Genomic DNA, 18,492 nt, shown 5'->3' with positions numbered 1-18,492 from the left:
CCCGATCCGAGCATGATGTCTGCATAGAAATACATGAAGCCATCACGCCCGGGTAGGGAGAGCCGCTGGCCAGTCCGTGCACTACGTTACAATCTCTGTCCAATTTAGACGGCCATCGGACTGCATCGTAAGTCTATGTGCGCACGTTCAGTATTCTGCATCTCTTGGCAGCAGAAATTCTGCAGCAAAAACACGTTTTTGATGTGTTTTTTTTTTTATGCGTTTTTGATGCGTTTTTCTACAGCAATGAATGCTTTTTAGAGCTAAATAAAGATATTTGAAAAAAGAAACGTGGGACATCACTTTAACCCTTGGATTACTGTCGGACCTGGGGTGAGTATATTGGTTAATTCAAATGATTAAAGAATTTGTCTTTTGTATTTCAAATAAAGTGTTTTACTCTGTGTGTGTGTGTTTATTTAACTCTTTACTTAGTAATGAGAGTGAGTGGCTGACACCTCTTCATTACTAAAGCTAGGGTTACGTGTCAGCGACACCTAATCCCATTAAGGCTAATCCCATTACTCCCAATGTAGCACTTGTTTTGTCAATGCATGCGGATCCACCGCATGTAATGATATTTCAATCTGTCAAAATCTGCAGCGGAGACGCTTGACATGCTGTGGGTGAGTTTGGGTACATGCCCACGATCAAGAAATGCTGCGGGTTTGATGCTGCGTATTTATGTAGCGTCAAATCCGCAGCAGCCAGATGTTACTGCATAGTGGATGAGATTTCTAGCAATCCCATGTCCACTATGCGTGCATCTGAGGCTGCAGATCACTCGCGGACACTGATATTCGGCGCGTCTTTCAGGACCGCAGCATGTTAAATTCTCTTGCGGAGTCGCTAGTCTCCGCAACAGAAATTTGACCACTAGAATGTACTGAATGCAGTAAATCCATGTGGTTCAGTGAACACTTGAGGATTTACCTGCGTTCAATAGAACGCAGCATTTTGGATGCAACAAAAATATGCTGCGTCCAAAGTGCTGCTACATCCATATCGTGGGCACATACCCTTAAATTTAAAAAATGGTGTGGGCTCCCGCGTCATTTTCATAACCAGCAGAGGGAAAGCCAACCACTGGGGGCTGATACTACTAGCCAGGGAAGGGGCCATTAGCCAAAAATGTTCCCTGGCTATTAATAACAGCCAACAGCTGTTTACTTAGCCTTTACTGGCTAGATTACAGGAGGAACCAAGAAAAAATGATGAAGAGTCCCCCTATAAAATCTAACCAGTAAAGGCTAGGCAGACTGATGCGGGCTGATATTAATAGCAAGGGAAGGGGCCATGGATCCTGGCCCCCTCTGAGGCTAATAATATCAGCTCTTAGCCACCCCAGAAATCTTCCGCTCTTCCTACTTGCCCTGGTGTGGTGGCAAGTGTGGTAATAGGGTTGGGTTCAAGTGAGCCTTGTATTGACAGCTGACATGAAGTCCAGGTTAGTAATGGAGAGGCTTCTATAAGACGCCCCCATTACTAACCCCGTAGTAAAGTTTTTTAAATAAAGACACGGCCAGAACAAAGTCTTTTATTTTAAATAAAATTCCACACGGTTTTAATAATTAATTTAAAAATAACAAATACCGTATACTCACCTAACGCCCATTCCGCTGAAGCCATTGTCACCTGTAAAAAACAACAATATCCCTCACCTGTCCGACGTGGTGATGTAATCCACAGTGTCCCACGGCGATCTGGGTCACTTCTACAGCAGCCACATCAGCAATCACTGATGTCACTGCTGTAGAAGACAGCACCCTATACACTGACAGAAATGTAATCTCTCCTGTCAGTGTATAGCATTGAGCTGCCGGGACTGAGGTCACTGGAGTTCAATCAGCTGATGATCAGCTGATGAACTCCGGTGACCTGACTTACTGCATCAGTGTTGCTTGACAAAATTCTCACGTGCCGTAAGTGAGGTCACCGGAGCTCTCAGCTGATCATCGGGTGATTAAACTCCAGTGACCTCAATCCTGGTAGCTGAGCGCTATACACTGCCGGGAGCAATCGCGCTCCTGTCAGTGTATAGAGTGCTGCCGGGTGATTGGATCACCATGGGACACTCGTGATGATGGCGGTAGGTGAGTATGAAGTGTTTCTTATTTTAATATTGATTTATTTAACCTTTTTTTTACACTCCGCACAGACACCGGGTGAGGAGACTACTTCTCCCTGCTCCCGCTGTTATCAGTGGCAGCGGCCGTATGCAGATGGGAGGAGTAGTCTATCGCAGTCATTTCTTTGTTCGTGTGTTTTTGCCATGTTTTTGACCCATTGACTTCAGTTGAGTCAGTCAAATACAGTGGGGGAAATACGTATTTGATCCCTTGCTGTTTTTGTAAGTTTGCCCACTGACAAAGACATGAACAGTCTATAATTTTAAGGGTAGGTTAATTTTAACATTGAGAGAATATCCCCCCAAAAAATCAAGAAAATCACATTGTATAAATTAGAGAATTTTTTTTGCATTTTGCAGTGAGAAATAAGTATTTGATCCCTCTGGCAAACAACACTTAATACTTGGTGGCAAAACCCTTGTTGGCAAGCACAGCAGTCAGACGTTGTTTGTAGTTGATGATGAGGGTTGTGCACATGTCAGGAGGAGTTTTGGTCCACTCCTCTTTGCAGGTGATCTCTAAATCATTAAGCTTTTGAGGCTGTCGCTTGGCAACTCAGAGCTTCAACTCCCTCCATAAGTTTTCTATGGGATTAGGGTCTGGAGACTGGCTAGGCCACTCCATGACCTTAATGTGCTTCTTTTTGAGCCACTCCTTTGTTGCCTTGGCTGTATTTTTTGGGTCATTGTCTTGCTGGAAGACCCATCCACGACCCATCTTCAATGCTCTTACTGAGGGAAGGAGGTTGTTGGCCAAAATCTCACGATATACGACCCCATCCATCTTCCCTTCAGTACGGTGCAGTTGTCATGTCCCCTTTGCAGAAAAGCACCCCCAAAGTATAATGTTTCCCCCACCACGTTTCACAGTTGGGACGATGTTCTTAGGGTTGTTCTCATCCTTCTTCTTCTTCCAAACACAGCGAGTTGAGTTAATGCCAAAGAGCTCAATTTTTGTCTCATTTGACCACAGCACCTTCTCCCAATAACTCACAGAATCATCCAGGTGTTCATTGCCAAACTTCAGAAGGGCCTGCACATGAACAGGGGAGCCTTGCGGACACTCCAGGATTTTAAACCTTTAAGGCGTAATGTGTTATCAATGGTTTTCTTGGTGACTGTGGTCCCAGCTGCCTTGAGATCATTAACAAGTTCCCCCCGTGTAGTTTTAGGCTGATCTCTCACATTCCTCATGATCAAGGATACCCCATGAGGTGAGATTTTGCATGGTGCCCCAGATCGATGTCGATTGACAGTCATTTTGTACTTCTTCCATTTTCTTACTATTACACCAACAGTTGTCTCCTTCTCATGGAGCATCTTATTTATGGTTTTGTAGCCCATTCCAGCTTTGTGCAGGTCTATGATCTTGTCCCTGACATCCTTAGAAAGCTCTTTGGTCTTGCCCATGTTGTAGAGGTTAGAGTCTGACTGATTGATTGAGTCTGTGGACAGGAGTCTTTTATATAGGTGATTGTGTAAGACCGCTGTCTTTAATGCAGGTAACGACTTGATTAGGAGCGTCTAACTGGTCTGTAGGAGCCAGAACTCATAATGGTTTGTAGGGGATCAAATACTTATTTCTCACTGCAAAATGCAAAAAATTATATCTAATTTATACAATGTGATTTTCATGATTTTTTCATGATTTTTTTGGGGATATTCTATCTCTCAATGGTAAAATTAACCTACGCTTAAAATTATAGACTGTTCATGTTTTTGTCACTGGGTAAACTTACAAAAACTGCAAGGGATCAAATACTTATTTCCCCCATTGTATGCAGCAAACATCCGCAGCAAATCCGGAAATATTTTTATACCTGCGTTTTTGCTGCGGATTTGACTGACTCAATTGAAGTAAATGGGTGAAAAACGCTACATAAACGCATAAAGAATTGACATGCTGCAGATTTAAACGCAATGACAATCCTGACAGGATGCACAGCACTTCAGGATTGTCATTACATTGCACCTTATTATAAACCAATGAATCACATAGCTCTAAACACAAATGTTGCTCTTATTACTGGGTTAATGCACTCCTCAGGCCTAAGCTCAAAAATATAAAATATGTGTGCCAACTCCATGCATCACCAAGATACTGCCATGCTTCACTGTAGGCATCACTGTGCCACTGCCATGCTTCACTGCAAACATCACCAAGATTCCGGCTTTCTTTACTGTAGGCATTACCAAGCCACTGGCATGTTTCACTGTAGGCATAACTGAGCCACCGCCATGCTTCACTGTAGGCATTACCTAGCCACCATCATGCTTCACTGTAGTCAGCACCAATCCCCCACCATGCTTCACTGCAGGCAGGTCATTCTTTTCAGCTTATGCTTCTGTCCTATTTGTATGGTTTTGGCCATTTTGCACCATTATGATTTTGGGTCAGTTGAGGTGCACGTCTTTTACACCTTGAGTGTTTAGCCTTACTATAAACACTGAAATATTAGTGGCTGCTGCTACTAAATATTGCTGTAGATCTTTTGCAGTCACTAGAGAAGTTTGACCACCTAACTCCTCAGGAATCTGTTGGCAACCAGTGACAGCTTCCTCTTTCTGCTACGTCCAGGTAGTGTAGCCATTGTTCCTTTAACATTGAACTTGCAAATTATGCTTTCAGCTATATCTATACGAAACATTCAACGCCTTTGCTATCTTTATGTATCCTTTTCTTTGTGCAAGGCAATGATCTATTTTCCTAACTTTTTGCACCACTCTTGACTAAAGCTAGTTAAACACATCTGAGTTTCATGGACCAGTCGTGGGTCTAATGATCTGAACTCGAGAGCCTCATATATGCCAATGAAGTTGTCAAGTTCGGGTCATGAGACCTGCGGCTGAGTCCGTGCATTGCAGTCCGTAGATAGATGTGTGATACCGGACTTAGTCATATTTCTAACATGAAATTAAACGTCACTGTAAAAATAAACCCTCACAAGTATAGGTATTTGATGTGTTTTTCTCATCATTGGTTCGCTTCTTGTTGCATTAGTTGTGCTTGAGACAACATTTGGTTTGCAAATCTGTGATGTTTGAAAGATTCTATTCAGGTTGAATCATTCTGACACTTCTTTTTCATTGGTTTATTGCAAAAGAAAGTTTACAATGAGTGTTGAGATAGATAGATAGATAGATAGATAGATAGATAGATAGATAGATAGATAGATAAGCAGCTGTGGAGTATAATGCAGGATGTAACTCAGGATCAGTAAAGGATAAACAGTGGAAGTACCCAATAACTCCATGAGCAGAATAGTGAGTGCAGTTCTAGAGTTGAACATAAATCCTAATAAGGATTTCAGAATATATAGGATACATACAAGATGATGAATGAAGAATAGAACGCTTCATAGGCATCAATTATAAAGATGCTATTACTTAGGACTAGTTACAATCCACTCGCCTGATGTAGTTGCAATAAAGCACAACACCTGTAGTTTTTACATTTTAATTGGATGCTGAAGCCAGTGATCATTCTAAGTAAACCGGGAAATGCTTGGAACCTCTACTGATCTAAACGCATAAGAACAAAGAAAATTTGACTCCAGTATGCTTAATACCATATAAATAAGCCACATAAGTTTTAGGATTCTGTTTTGTGAAGCAAGGAAAACAAAACTGGAGCTCCAGCTGTATGTCTGGAGAAGGAAGGAACTCCCTACCTACAATGCAGCATGGTGGTAACTTGATTGCCTACAGTGAAGCATGGCGATGGCTTTGTAATGCATAAAGTGAAGCATAGCTGTACCTCGATGATGCTTACAGTGAAGTATAGCGGGAGCTCGGTGATGACTACAATGAAGCTTTGCGGTGGCTTGATAATGCCTACAGTGAAGCATGGCGGTGGCTTGGTGATACCTACAATTTAGCCTGGCGAGGGCTTGTGGGCTTGTTGATGCATAAAGTGAAGCATGGTGGTAGCTTGATGATACCTACAGTGAAGCATAGCAGTGGCTTAGTAATACCTACAGTGAAGAGTGGTGGAGGCTTGGTGATGCTGTGGCATGACTTTACCTCCTATGGTACTAGAAGAAGAAGTGTGTGAAGATTAATTCAACTCATTAGTTCAATGAAGAAATAAGAGAATCTTTAGAGAATCTTTACTTTAGAGATTGCTCCAATGGAATCTGTGAATTAGTTTTTTGGGTGAAAAAACAATGCGTATTGGACTCAAATCGAGCCCCCTTAAAGACTGAATGGCTGAAAAGTCATTCTGAGACATAAAGCAATGCAAAAAAACCTGTTTTCTCCTCCAGCACACTATTATTTACCGAGCTAAGCCATATTTTTATCCTATGTAGAATATTTTTGGTGGTAATGCCGGGGATGACTGTCGTAGATACATGCAGTTAAACCACTGAATGACCTTTACATTTTCCTATGAATAAAAGCAACATATATAGAAGTCTAAATATGATTATTTCATGTTTAATCAGCTGTGACCTTCTCCTGAGTTGCATCGAACAGACCCTCGGGTTCCAGATCTTAAAGGTTTTCTAATCATTTCTCCCTATAGATTGGATTACAGTTTAGTATGATGAAAGAGCATTTCTAAAATTTCTGATTTCTCTTCTGTTCACTTTAGGTAATGCTAATTCAGGTTGGTTGTGAAGATCTTCTCGGAGGGTCTACGATCATCAGCAGTCAAGCGTTGAATGGTGGGATATAGTGCATGGAGGAAACCCAAATCAAGAGTAGAAGACCCACAACATTGATAATTTTCATTTTCATAATGTTGTCATCTCCAGCCTAATTTGTGGTCTAAAATGTTCCCTTACGTCTGGTTGGTTCTTCTGATCTTAAAGGAAGATGGCGTTGGGAATTTTGGGTTTATGGTGTTGGCACAAACCAATGAAAGAAGGGTGGTGTCCTATATGCCGGGGGACATTATCATCGGGGCACTGTTTTCAGTTCACCACCAACCAACCGTTGAAAAAGTTCACGAAAGGAAATGTGGAGAGATACGGGAACAATATGGCATACAAAGAGTGGAAGCCATGCTTCACACCCTCGATAGAATCAACGCCGACCCCAATGTGTTGCCAAACATAACCCTTGGATGTGAGATCCGCGATTCCTGCTGGCATTCTGCTGTGGCTTTAGAGCAAAGTATTGAGTTTATAAGGGACTCTCTCATTTCATCCGAAGAAGAAGAAGGTTTAGTCCGTTGCGTTGATGGTTCTTCTTCTTCATTCCATTCGAAAAAGCCCATAGTTGGAGTTATAGGACCCGGCTCGAGCTCTGTGGCTATTCAAGTTCAGAATTTATTGCAGCTTTTTAATATACCTCAAATTGCTTATTCGGCAACAAGCATGGACCTCAGTGACAAAACCTTGTACAAGTATTTCATGAGAGTGGTGCCCTCCGACGCCCAACAAGCGAGAGCTATGGTGGATATTGTCAAAAGGTACAACTGGACTTATGTGTCTGCAGTACACACCGAAGGTAAGAGATTCTTTGGAGCCTGCAGTCAGTTATTCTTTGTAGCCTGTAACAATGGAGACGCATAGGTCTGCATAAGAGCTGTATACGTAAAACAATAATCTGGCTTTTCTTGGCGCAGCCATTGACGTGAATAGAGAGAGTCACACACGTGAGGTGCAAAGTAGAGTCTCAGGACCTCAAGATAAGACCCACATCTATTATACATTTATGGCATGCCCTTGGGTTATGTATGAGACAGGAATAACCCCTTAAAAGGGCTGTTCAGTCATTCAAAAATCAATGGCTGTTCTTTAGGAATTATCAATATTAGATCAAAATAGGTCCAACTAGGGTCCAATGAGTGGTTTAAAGGGGCTGTCCGCTTCATTGTTTACCAGATACAGCCGCAGACTAAATAGTAGCTGTGCCATTGAACGTTTTATTTTGATTTATAACATGACCTAGATAGTGGAATTGCGTTTTGTCAAAGGGCCTCTTACATATCGAGGGGCGTAATTAAGGTTTCTTCATGTTGCTCTAGCAATCACGTGATCGAGGAGACCCACAGAGACTGTGGCATTGAACAAAACGCACGACAAGGTAGTAGATTTATTAAAACTGTCTAAGAGACAAACTGTCTTTGTTGCCCATAGCAATCACCATTTAAAAATTTAAATCTGAGTTTTGATTGGTTGCTAGGGGCACCAACAAAAAAACAAAACAGTTTTCTCAGTCAGGGAGGGTGGGGGATAATTTGTGACCTGTTTTAGACTAAAGTGATCCTTAAAGTAATCCACCTTTAACCCTAACAAGTAGAATATATTTTGCCAATCTTTAAATATAGTAGAATAGCTAGAAGAATTTCGGTGAATGGCATTGCCCTTTAATTTGTGCAGCGGGGGTCCAGAAGAATGCATTATCCGGTAATGAAGCTCCATTATAATGCTTTGTTAGATGTAACAATGCCTTGATGATTTGTTCTCGGCCTTCCTACAGTATTTCTTCACAGTGTGAGCATCATGGGAGTTTCTATGGAAATACAGATGATATTGTAGTCAAGATACAGAAATGTTGTACAATGGGGGCAGCGTTGTTTCCATGACGACTAAATCCTTGGTGTGACTAATTACGGTATTGAGCATACCATGGGCGGAAAAGAAAAAACCAAAAAAAACTTACCTGTACAGTTTAAATATAAAAGGTAGCAATAACAATGTATAAAGAATGTGTATTGCAATATTACATGATGCAGAAATCATGATATAGTGCCAGTGGTGTAAATGATAGGAGTGATCATAGGGGTGGGGAGAGATATGCTGCGGATTTTCTGCCCAGATTTGAAGCTGGAAGATCTGCAGTGGACGGGACTTTAACAAATTTCATCAAAATAAATTTCCACGCAGACATTGATCCGCCTTGCAGATTTTAGATCTGCAGTATATCAGTATATGGTGCTGTTTTACATTGCCGTTAAGTTTGCAAGAATTAAAGGGGCTGTCTGGGACTTTGATGTTGATTGCCTATCCTTAGAATCAGAAGCAGATCAGTGGAGGTCCAGCACAATGCACCTCCCTGCCGATGAGCTGTTACTTCACAATCACTTTAATAGGAGCTGTGGTGCTCCGCACACTGTGTACATTCAGCCGCCGTGGGACGTGATAACAGCTGATCGGAGGTAGTGCCAAGTGTTGGACCTCCACTGATCCTAAGGGTAGGTCATGAATAGCAAAGACCCTTAAAGGAATCAATCACCATGCTTTTGCTACCTCATATGAGAGCAGCATAATATAGACGAAGAGACCCTGATTCCAGCGATGTGTCGCTTACTGAGCTGTTTGGTGCAGTTGTGATTAGAGATGAGCGGTGTTCGACTAGAACTGTTTGCCAATCTCAAATTCGAGCTGTTTTGGGCGGTGTTCGAGTTGTTCGACGAACCCGAACGATTTGCAAAAAATTCGGCTGTTCGAGGTTATGTTCGATAACTGTTCGTGCACCAAAAGCGTGTCCTGCATGTCTGGCGCTATTTAGAGCACCAATCATGCAGGGATTGTCTGCCACTCACTGTAATGCCACAGCCATGGTGGTTGTGGCATTAGAGTGATTGCCCAAATCGATGGGAACTGTGCTCACAGTGAAACATGAAAAGCCGGCAATTCAGCAGCGGCGTACACCGGTACCCGACAATTTAGAACCGAAAGAATAGAGCTTCACACATAGATTAGATAGATAGAAACATGTCAGTCACACATATAAGAAGTACAGTGACAGTGTTGATTACTGAACTTGTCATTTAGTGTAAAGGATTTATAAAAAAAACTATTAGTGTTTTCATGCACCGTCTCTTTAAAAAAGCCGGCCGGCAATTCAGCATCTGTACCCGACAATTTAGAATAGAAGGAATAGAGAATCACACATAGATTAGATAGATAGAAACATGTCAGTCACATATATATGAAGTACAGTGACAGTGTTGATTACTGTACTTGCCATTTAGTGTAAAGGATTTATTAAAAAAAATAATAGTGTTTTCATGCACCGTCTCTTTAAAAAAGCCGGCCGGCAATTCAGCAGCGGTACCCGACAATTTAGAATAGAAGGAATAGAGCATCACACATAGATTAGATAGATAGAAACATGTCAGTCACATATACATGAAGTACAGTGACAGTGTTGATTACTGTACTTGTCATTTAGTGTTAAAATAAAGGATTTATTTAAAAAAAAATTGGCGTGGGGTTCCCCTTAATTTTAGGCTCTAGCGGAGGTTAAGCAGACGGCTGGGGCAGATGTTTGAAGCCTGGGAAGGGGTAATACCAACGCAGCTTCCCAGGCTACTAATATCAGCCCCCAGCTGAATGCCTAGCCTTTACTAGCTATTAAAATGGGGGACCCCCAAAAAATTGACGTGGGGTCCCCCCTATTTTAATAGCTAGCAAAGGCTAGGCAGACAGCTGGGGGCTGATATTAATAGCCCAGGAAGAGTGCCATGAATATTGGCCCCCTCCCAGGCTAGAAACACCAGCCGTCAGCCGCCCCAGAAATGGCACATCCATAGGATGCGCCAATTCTGGCACTTAGCCTCGCTCTTCCCACTGCCCTGTAGCGGTGGCAGTGGGGTAATAGGGTTGGGGTTGATGTCAGCTGATAATGCCAGCTGACATCAAGCCCAGGTTAGTAATGGAGAGGCGTCTATAAGACACCCCCATTACTAACCCCATAGTCAAAGTTAAAAGAAAACACAACACCCAGAATAAAGTCCTTTAATTGAAATAAAGACACAATCCTTTATTGTTCTAAATTAAACCATACTTACAATCACGCCCATTCCAGCTGAAGCCAACGATCCCCTGCAATAAAAGAAAAATAATAAAGCAACATAATCCTTACCTTTCCATGGTTCCCACGACAGCTTCAGCTCTGCTACATCGAGATGACAGGCTGGACCGCAGCAGAAAGCTGCCATCCAGCCTGTCATCCCGCAGACACTGAGAAGTGCAGGCTTGCTTGCGCTCCTCAGCGTCTCTCTGTGACGGCATCCAGATGAGCCGAGTTCATGTCCAATGAACTCAGCTCACCTCATGCACGTCACTGACAGCGTGGGAAAATTCTCCTGCACTCAGCGCTTCAGCGTGAGAATTCTCCCACGCTGTCAGTGACGTGCATGAGGTGAGCCGAGTTCATTGGACATTAACTCGGCTCATCTGGATGCCCTCACAGAGAGACACTGTGGAGCGCAAGCAAGCCTGCGCTTCTCAGTGTCTGCGGGATGACAGGCTGGATGGCAGCGTTCTGCTGCGGTCCAGCCTGTCATCTCGATGTAGCAGAGCTGAAGCTGTCATGGGAACCATGGAAAGGTAAGGATGATGTTTCTTTATTATTTTCCTTTTATTTCAGGAGATCGTTGGCTTCAGCTGGAATGGGCGTGACGGTAAGTATGGTTTAATTTAGAACAATAAAGAATTGTGTGTTTATTTCAATTAAAGGACTTTTTTCTGGGTGTTGTGTTTTTTTTAAATACTTTACTAGAAATTCATGGTGGTCATGTCTAATATTGGCGTGACCCCATGAATTTCGGGCTTAGGGCCAGCTGATAATGCCAAGCTGGCCTTAACCCCTTTATTACCCAGTGAGCCACCGCATCAGGGCCCTGGATGAGTTGGGTACAGCGCCAGAAGATGGCGCTTCTATGAACGCGCCATTTTCCGGGGTGGCTGCGGACTGCAATTTGCAGCGGGGGTGGCCCAGAAAGCTTGGGCCTCCCTGCGCTGCGGATTCCAGCCCCCAGCTGCCTAGTTGTACCTGGCTGGACACAAAAACAGGGCGAAGCCCCACGTCAATTTTCTTTAAATTATTTCATGAAATAATTAAGAAAAAAAGGGCTTCCCTATATTGTTGTGTCCAGCCAGGTACAAATAGGCAGCTGGTGGTTGGGGGCAGCCCGTTCCTGCCTGCTGCACCTGACTGGACACAAATATAGTGCGAAGCCCCATGTCAATTTTTTTTTAATTATTTCATGAATTTCCTGAAATAATTAAAAAAAAAATACGTGGCGCTTCGCCCTATTTTTGTGTCCAGCCAGGTACAACTAGGCAGCTGGGGGCTGGAATCTGCAGCGCAGGGAGGCCCAAGCTTTCTGGGCCCCCCCCCCGCTGCAAATTGCAGTCCGCAGCCACCCCGGAAAATGGCGCGTTCATGGAAGCGCCATCTTCTGGCGCTGTACCCAACTCATCCAGGGCCCTGGTGCGGTGGCTCACTGGGTAATAAAGGGGTTAGGGCCAGCTTGGCATTATCAGCTGGCCCTAAGCCCGAAATTCATGGGGTCACGCCAGTATTAGACATGACCACCATGAATTTCTAGTAAAGTATTTAAAAAAAACACAACACCCAGAAAAAAGTCCTTTAATTGAAATAAACACACAATTCTTTATTGTTCTAAATTAAACCATACTTACCATCACGCCCATTCCAGCTGAAGCCAACGATCTCCTGCAATAAAAGAAATATAATAAATCAACATCATCCTTACCTTTCCATGGTTCCCATGACAGCTTCAGCTTTGCTACATCGAGATGACTGGCTGGACCACAGCAGAACGCTGCCATCCAGCCTGTCATCCCGCAGACACTGAGAAGAGCAGGCTTGCTTGCGCTCCTCAGTGTCTCGCTGTGACGGCATCCAGATGAGCCGAGGTCATGTCCAATGAACTCGGCTCACCTCATGCACGTCACTGACAGCGTGGGAAAATTCTCACACTGAAGTGCTGAGTGCAGGAGAATTCTCCCACGCTGTCAGTGACGTGCATGAGGTGAGCTCATGTCCAATGAACTCAGCTCACCTCATGCACCTCACTGACAGCGTGGGAAAATTCTCCTGCACTCAGCGCTTCAGCGTGAGAATTCTCCCACGCTGTAAGTGACGTGCATGAGGTGAGCTGAGATCATTGGACATGAACTCACCTCATGCACGTCACTGACAGCGCTTCAGCGTGAGAATTTTCCCACGCTGTCAGTGACGTGCATGAGGTGAGTTCATGTCCAATGATCTCAGCTCACCTCTTGCACGTCACTGACAGCGTGGGAAAATTCTCCTGCACTCAGCGCTTCAGCATGAGAATTCTCCCACGCTGAAGCGCTGAGTGCAGGAGAATTTTCCCACGCTGTCAGTGACGTGCATGAGGTGCGCCGAGTTCATTGGACATGACCTCGGCTCATCTGGATGCCGTCACAGCGAGACACTGAGGAGCGCAAGCATGCCTGCTCTTCTCAGTGTCTGCGGGTTGACAGGCTGGATGGCAGCGTTCTGCTGCGGTCCAGCCTGTCATCTCGATGTAGCAGAGCTGGAGCTGTCCTGGGAACCATCGAAAGGTAAGGATGATGTTGGTTTATTATTTTATTTTTATTACAGGAGATCGTTGGCTTCAACTGGAATGGGCGTGACGGTAAGTATGGTTTAATTTAGAACAATTATTATTATTATTATTTATTATTATAGCGCCATTTATTCCATGGCGCTTTACATGTGAAAAAGGGGGTATAATACAAGAACAATTTCAATAATCTTGAACACAATGTGACAGCGACTGGTACAGGCGGAGCGAGGACCCTGCCCGCGAGGGCTCGCAATCTACGAGGGATGGGTGAGGATACAGTAGGTGAGGGTAGAGCTGGTCGTGCAGCGGTATGGTGGAGCGGTGGTTACTGCAGGTTGTAGGCTTGTCGGAAGAGGCGGGTCTTCAGGTTCCTTTTGAAGGTTTCCACGGTAGGCGAGAGTCTGATACGTTGGGGTAGAGAGTTCCAGAGTAGGGCGGAAGCACGGGAGAAATCTTGTATACGGTTGTGGGAGGAGGAGATAAGAGGGGAGTAGAGCAGGAGATCTTGTGAGGATCGGAGGTTGCGTGCAGGTATGTAACGGGAGACTAGGTCGGAGATATATGGAGGAGACAGGTTGTGAATGGCTTTGTATGTCATGATTAGGGTTTTGAACTGGAGTCTCTGAGCAATGGGGAGCCAGTGAAGAGATTGACAGAGAGGAGAGGCCGGGGAATAGCGGGGGGACAGGTTGATTAGTCGAGCAGCAGAGTTTATGATAGATTGGAGGGGTGCGAGAGTGTTAGAGGGGAGGCCACAGAGCAGGAGGTTGCAGTAGTCAAGGCGGGAGATGATGAGGGCGTGCACTAGTGTTTTTGCAGATTCATGGTTTAGGAATGTGCGGATCCGGGAGATATTTTTAAGTTGGAGTCGGCAGGAAGTGGAAAGGGCTTGGATATGTGGTTTGAAGGAGAGTTCCGAGTCCAGGGTTACCCCGAGGCAGCGAGCTTGAGGGACTGGGGAGAGTGGGCAGCCATTGACTATGATGGATAGGTCAGTTGGGAGGGTTGAATGAGATGGCGGAAAGATGATGAATTCTGTTTTGTCCATGTTAAGTTTTAGAAATCTAGCAGAGAAGAAGGATGAAATAGCAGACAGACATTGTGGGATTTTGGTTAATACGTAGGTGATATCGGGTCCAGAGAGGTAGATCTGTGTGTCATCAGCATAGAGGTGATAATGAAAGCCGTGAGACTCTATGAGCTGTCCCAGGCCTAAGGTGTAGATGGAGAAGAGCAGGGGTCCTAGAACTGAACCTTGGGGGACACCGACAGATAGGGGGCGAGATGAAGAAGTGGTGTGTGAGTGGGAGACACTGAATGTCCGGTCTGTTAGGTATGAGGAGATCCAGGATAGGGCCAAGTCTGTGATGCCGAGAGATGAGAGAGTCTGTAGTAAGAATTGTGTGTTTATTTCAATTAAAGGACTTTATTCTGGGTGTTTGTGTTTTTTTTAACTTTCACTATGAGGTTAGTAATGGGGGTGTCTTATAGACGCCTCTCCATTACTAACCTGGGCTTGATGTCAGCTGGCATTATAAGCTGACATCAACCCCAGCCCTATTACCCCACTGCCACCGCTACAGGGCAGTGGGAAGAGCGAGGCTAAGTGCCAGAATTGGCGCATCCTATGGATGCGCCATTTCTGGGGCGGCTGACGGCTGGTGTTTCTAGCCTGGGAGGGGGCCAATATTCATGGCACCCTTCCTGAGCTATTAATATCAGCCCCCAGCTGTCTGCCTAGCCTTTGCTAGCTATTAAAATAGGGGGGACCCCACGTCATTTTTTTTTGGGTCCCCCATTTTAATAGCTAGTAAAGGCTAGGTATTCAGCTGGGGGCTGATATTAGTAGCCTGGGAAGCTCTGTGGGTATTACCCCCTTCCCAGGCTTCAAACATCTGCCCCAGCCGTCTGCTTAACCTCCGCTAGAGCCTAAAATTATGGGGAACCCCACGCCAATTTTTATTTTAATAAATCCTTTATTTTAACACTAAATGACAAGTACAGTAATCAACACTGTCGCTGTACTTCTTATATATGTGACTGACATGTTTCTATCTATCTAATCTATGTGTGATGCTCTATCTTTCTGTTCTAAATTGTCGGGTACCGCTGCTGAATTGCCGGCCGGCTTTTTTAAAGAGACGGTGCATGAAAACACTATTATTTTTTTAAATAAATCCTTTACACTAAATGACAAGTACAGTAACCAACACTGTCACTGTACTTCATATATATGTGACTGACATGTTTCTATCTATCTAATCTATGTGTGATGCTCTATTCCTTCTATTCTAAATTGTCGGGTACCGCTGCTGAATTGCCGGCCGGCTTTTTTAAAGAGACGGTGCATGAAAACACTAATATTTTTTTTAATAAATCCTTTACACTAAATGACAAGTGCAGTAACCAACACTGTCACTGTACTTCTTATATGTGTGACTGACATGTTTCTATCTATCTAATCTATGTGTGATGCTCTATTCCTTCTTGTCTAAATTGTCGGGTACCGGTGTATGCCGCTGCTGAATTTGCCGGCCGGCTTTTTTAAAGAGAGTGTCTTCTGAGCAGTTTGTCAGCTTTTGGACACCTTTGCAGGTGTTTTCTATGTGTTTCTATGTGTTTTTGTTTGCCTGCCATTGGTTTTAACGGTGTTCGACGGTGTTCTAAGGTGTTCGACGAACAGTTCGACGAACAGTTCCTCGAACATCCCGGTGTTCGACGAACCGAACCGAACCCGAACACTATGGGGGTGGCTCAACACTAGTTGTGATAAATTCATAGTTTTATCTGCTGCAGATCTACCAGTTATCTAATTGATGAGCTCTGTATAACTCCGCCCGCACCACTGGTTGGCAATTTTCTGCCTATGCACACTGAACACAAAAAGCAGCCAATCAGTGATGGGGTGGGATTATACAGAGCTCAAAAATACGGAGGACTACCAGGCAGTAAGCTTTATAAGTCCTTCATTGATAATCTCCTGCTGATTAAAACTATGATTGTATCAAAATTACAGCAAGCAGCCCAGTAAGTGATACATCGCTGGAATCAGGGACTCTGCTCGTACATCTTTTTGCTGTTGTCAGATATTTTTTTTTTAATGGCCTTCGGCTCGATTTCAAATCACAGCGACTTGATGGGTGAACAGTGTTGTGGATTCAAACCCTTGAGCCTGTGTTTTGTGATCAGCTTCTCTCTCTGCCGAGCCACAGCAGGCACATGTTTTTCTGGGTGTTTAGGTTCTGCTATTCTGGCTACAGTCTGTTTAGCATAACACAGGTGTTTTCATTTGTCTGCCCTATCACCTTTCGGGTGCAGCTTTATGTTCTGTCCCCTTGCTGGCATTTCCTGCTGGTGATAGTCTCATTTGGATATTCAGCCATTCTGCTGTAGGTTAAAGCCAGTCACTGTATTTCCTGCTAGAGTTTATCTCTTTGCTGTTTCTGCTCTTCGTTCTGCACCTATCTTCTGTTTCTTTTAGGAAGTAGGCAGCATATTTTCTAACAGTACGTACTTTATACTTTATCTTGTATTGCGTTGTTTATTTTACACACTCTGGGATCTTTCCTTTCTTCAGCACACTTTCTATTTTGTAGGTAATTTCACTCTGATCTACCCTTTGGCTCTTTAGGAGGATAGTGATGAGCTCAGTGGCCTTTTAGGCAGCATAGGTCCGAGTTGTCATCTTCTAGTCTGTGGTTAGGGTGATCTCTGCTCAAACAGGAACCACTAGGGACTGTGGGGTCAGGATCTCTAGTCATTACAGGAACCGGCTGGGTCAGTTGCAGTATTTAGATTTTCCTATTATGCCGACTGAGTAGCTACCCTCTCGCAACAAACAATCTGTAGGAAGATCGATCTTGTGCATGGCTAGATAGGTCCACCAGGGTCTTCTCCGCCATTATCGTGATTGTATCAAGCCATCGGGTTGCTGGTCTTCCTCTTCGCCTTGTTCCTTTTATTCATCCAACCATGATGTCCTTCTCCAGTGATTGCTCTCTTCGTATGATGTGTCCAAAGTAGTCAAGTCGTAGCTTGGTGATACTTGTTTCCAGTGACAAGTCAGATTAAAAGGTAAAAAATTGGTGACAGATTCCCTTTAAACCACTCCAGACATGAACATCACACGTCGGGTATTAGAGTATGGAGCGGGCCCGCTCCATATAGAGCAGATGCCTGCTGGAGAGGGCATCCCTCATTGCTGTTAGACCATTTAATGGGAATTAATTTGGAAGCTATCCCCCATACATTGGATAGGACATAAATGGGACTCCCACTGATTACGAGAACAACTGATGTTTGGTTTTTTTGAGCTTTAATTTTTTCCTCCCCTTCTTCCATGGGTTATATAATGCTTTTATTTTTGCATCAACATAGCAGTATGGGGACTATGACCTTACTTGACGTTGTATCTAATCACCATAGATGACGAGGGGGGACAAATATATTCATAATTGACGGAGCAGAGTGACATTTGGACATCGAAAAGGTTAATGGAAGATACTGCAAACATGTCATTGTGAAGGCACAGGCACAATGCTTAATTAAAGAAAGTCATCTTTGGCCATGATTTCTTGAATGTCTTTTTAATTAGGTTTATGATTATACAGATGAATAATTAGCTGGAAATGTGTGTACAGTAGAGGACGCCAAAGAAATAAAACAATGCTGGAAATACCCAGAATAGGATGTCTACATATGTGTACCATCTGGAATCATCGTAGGAACCGTATATATACCTTCCCCTATCATCTGTATACGCAGGACATCAAGTGACCACCTCACCCTTAATTGAATCAGTTCACCTTAAATAAACACTACCAAACCTATCCGTAGCATCCAGGAAACTTAGGACTGAAGCCATGAACTAATACATCATAATCCATAAACAAATATTGAGAGTTAAATGGTAACTGTCATCTGGATAAACTACAAAAATCAGTCGTAAAAGGAAATATGAGAAATGTTTTAATATGAATTAACAGAAAAATGTGCTTCTTTCTCCTCCTATGAGCCACTTCTCTTCTCCTGCCGTCTGAACTCATCTCTCACTCTTGGGGCT

General features: G+C 43.8%; 1 protein-coding gene across 8 annotated transcripts in view; it reads left to right on the top strand.

Annotated features, from left to right (window-relative positions):
* Window positions 1-18,492, top strand: part of GRM5 (glutamate metabotropic receptor 5) — a 599,946-nt gene that overhangs the window by 7,273 nt on the left and 574,181 nt on the right. For all 8 annotated transcript variants that reach the window (XM_073662042.1, XM_073662044.1, XM_073662045.1 and 5 more), the window contains exon 2: window positions 6,723-7,582. In XM_073662042.1, the coding sequence (XP_073518143.1) occupies window positions 6,904-7,582 (679 nt within the window). In that variant the 5' untranslated portion in view covers window positions 6,723-6,903. The remainder of the gene's footprint in view (window positions 1-6,722; window positions 7,583-18,492) is intronic.

This window comes from Phyllobates terribilis, unplaced genomic scaffold, assembly GCF_046119375.1.
Source record: "Phyllobates terribilis strain yellow unplaced genomic scaffold, ASM4611937v1 Scaffold_2__4_contigs__length_985480577, whole genome shotgun sequence".
Taxonomy (NCBI): Eukaryota; Metazoa; Chordata; class Amphibia; order Anura; family Dendrobatidae; genus Phyllobates; species Phyllobates terribilis.
The sequence above is the reverse complement of the archived record's forward strand: the minus strand, read 5'-3'. Positions and strand labels throughout refer to the sequence as shown.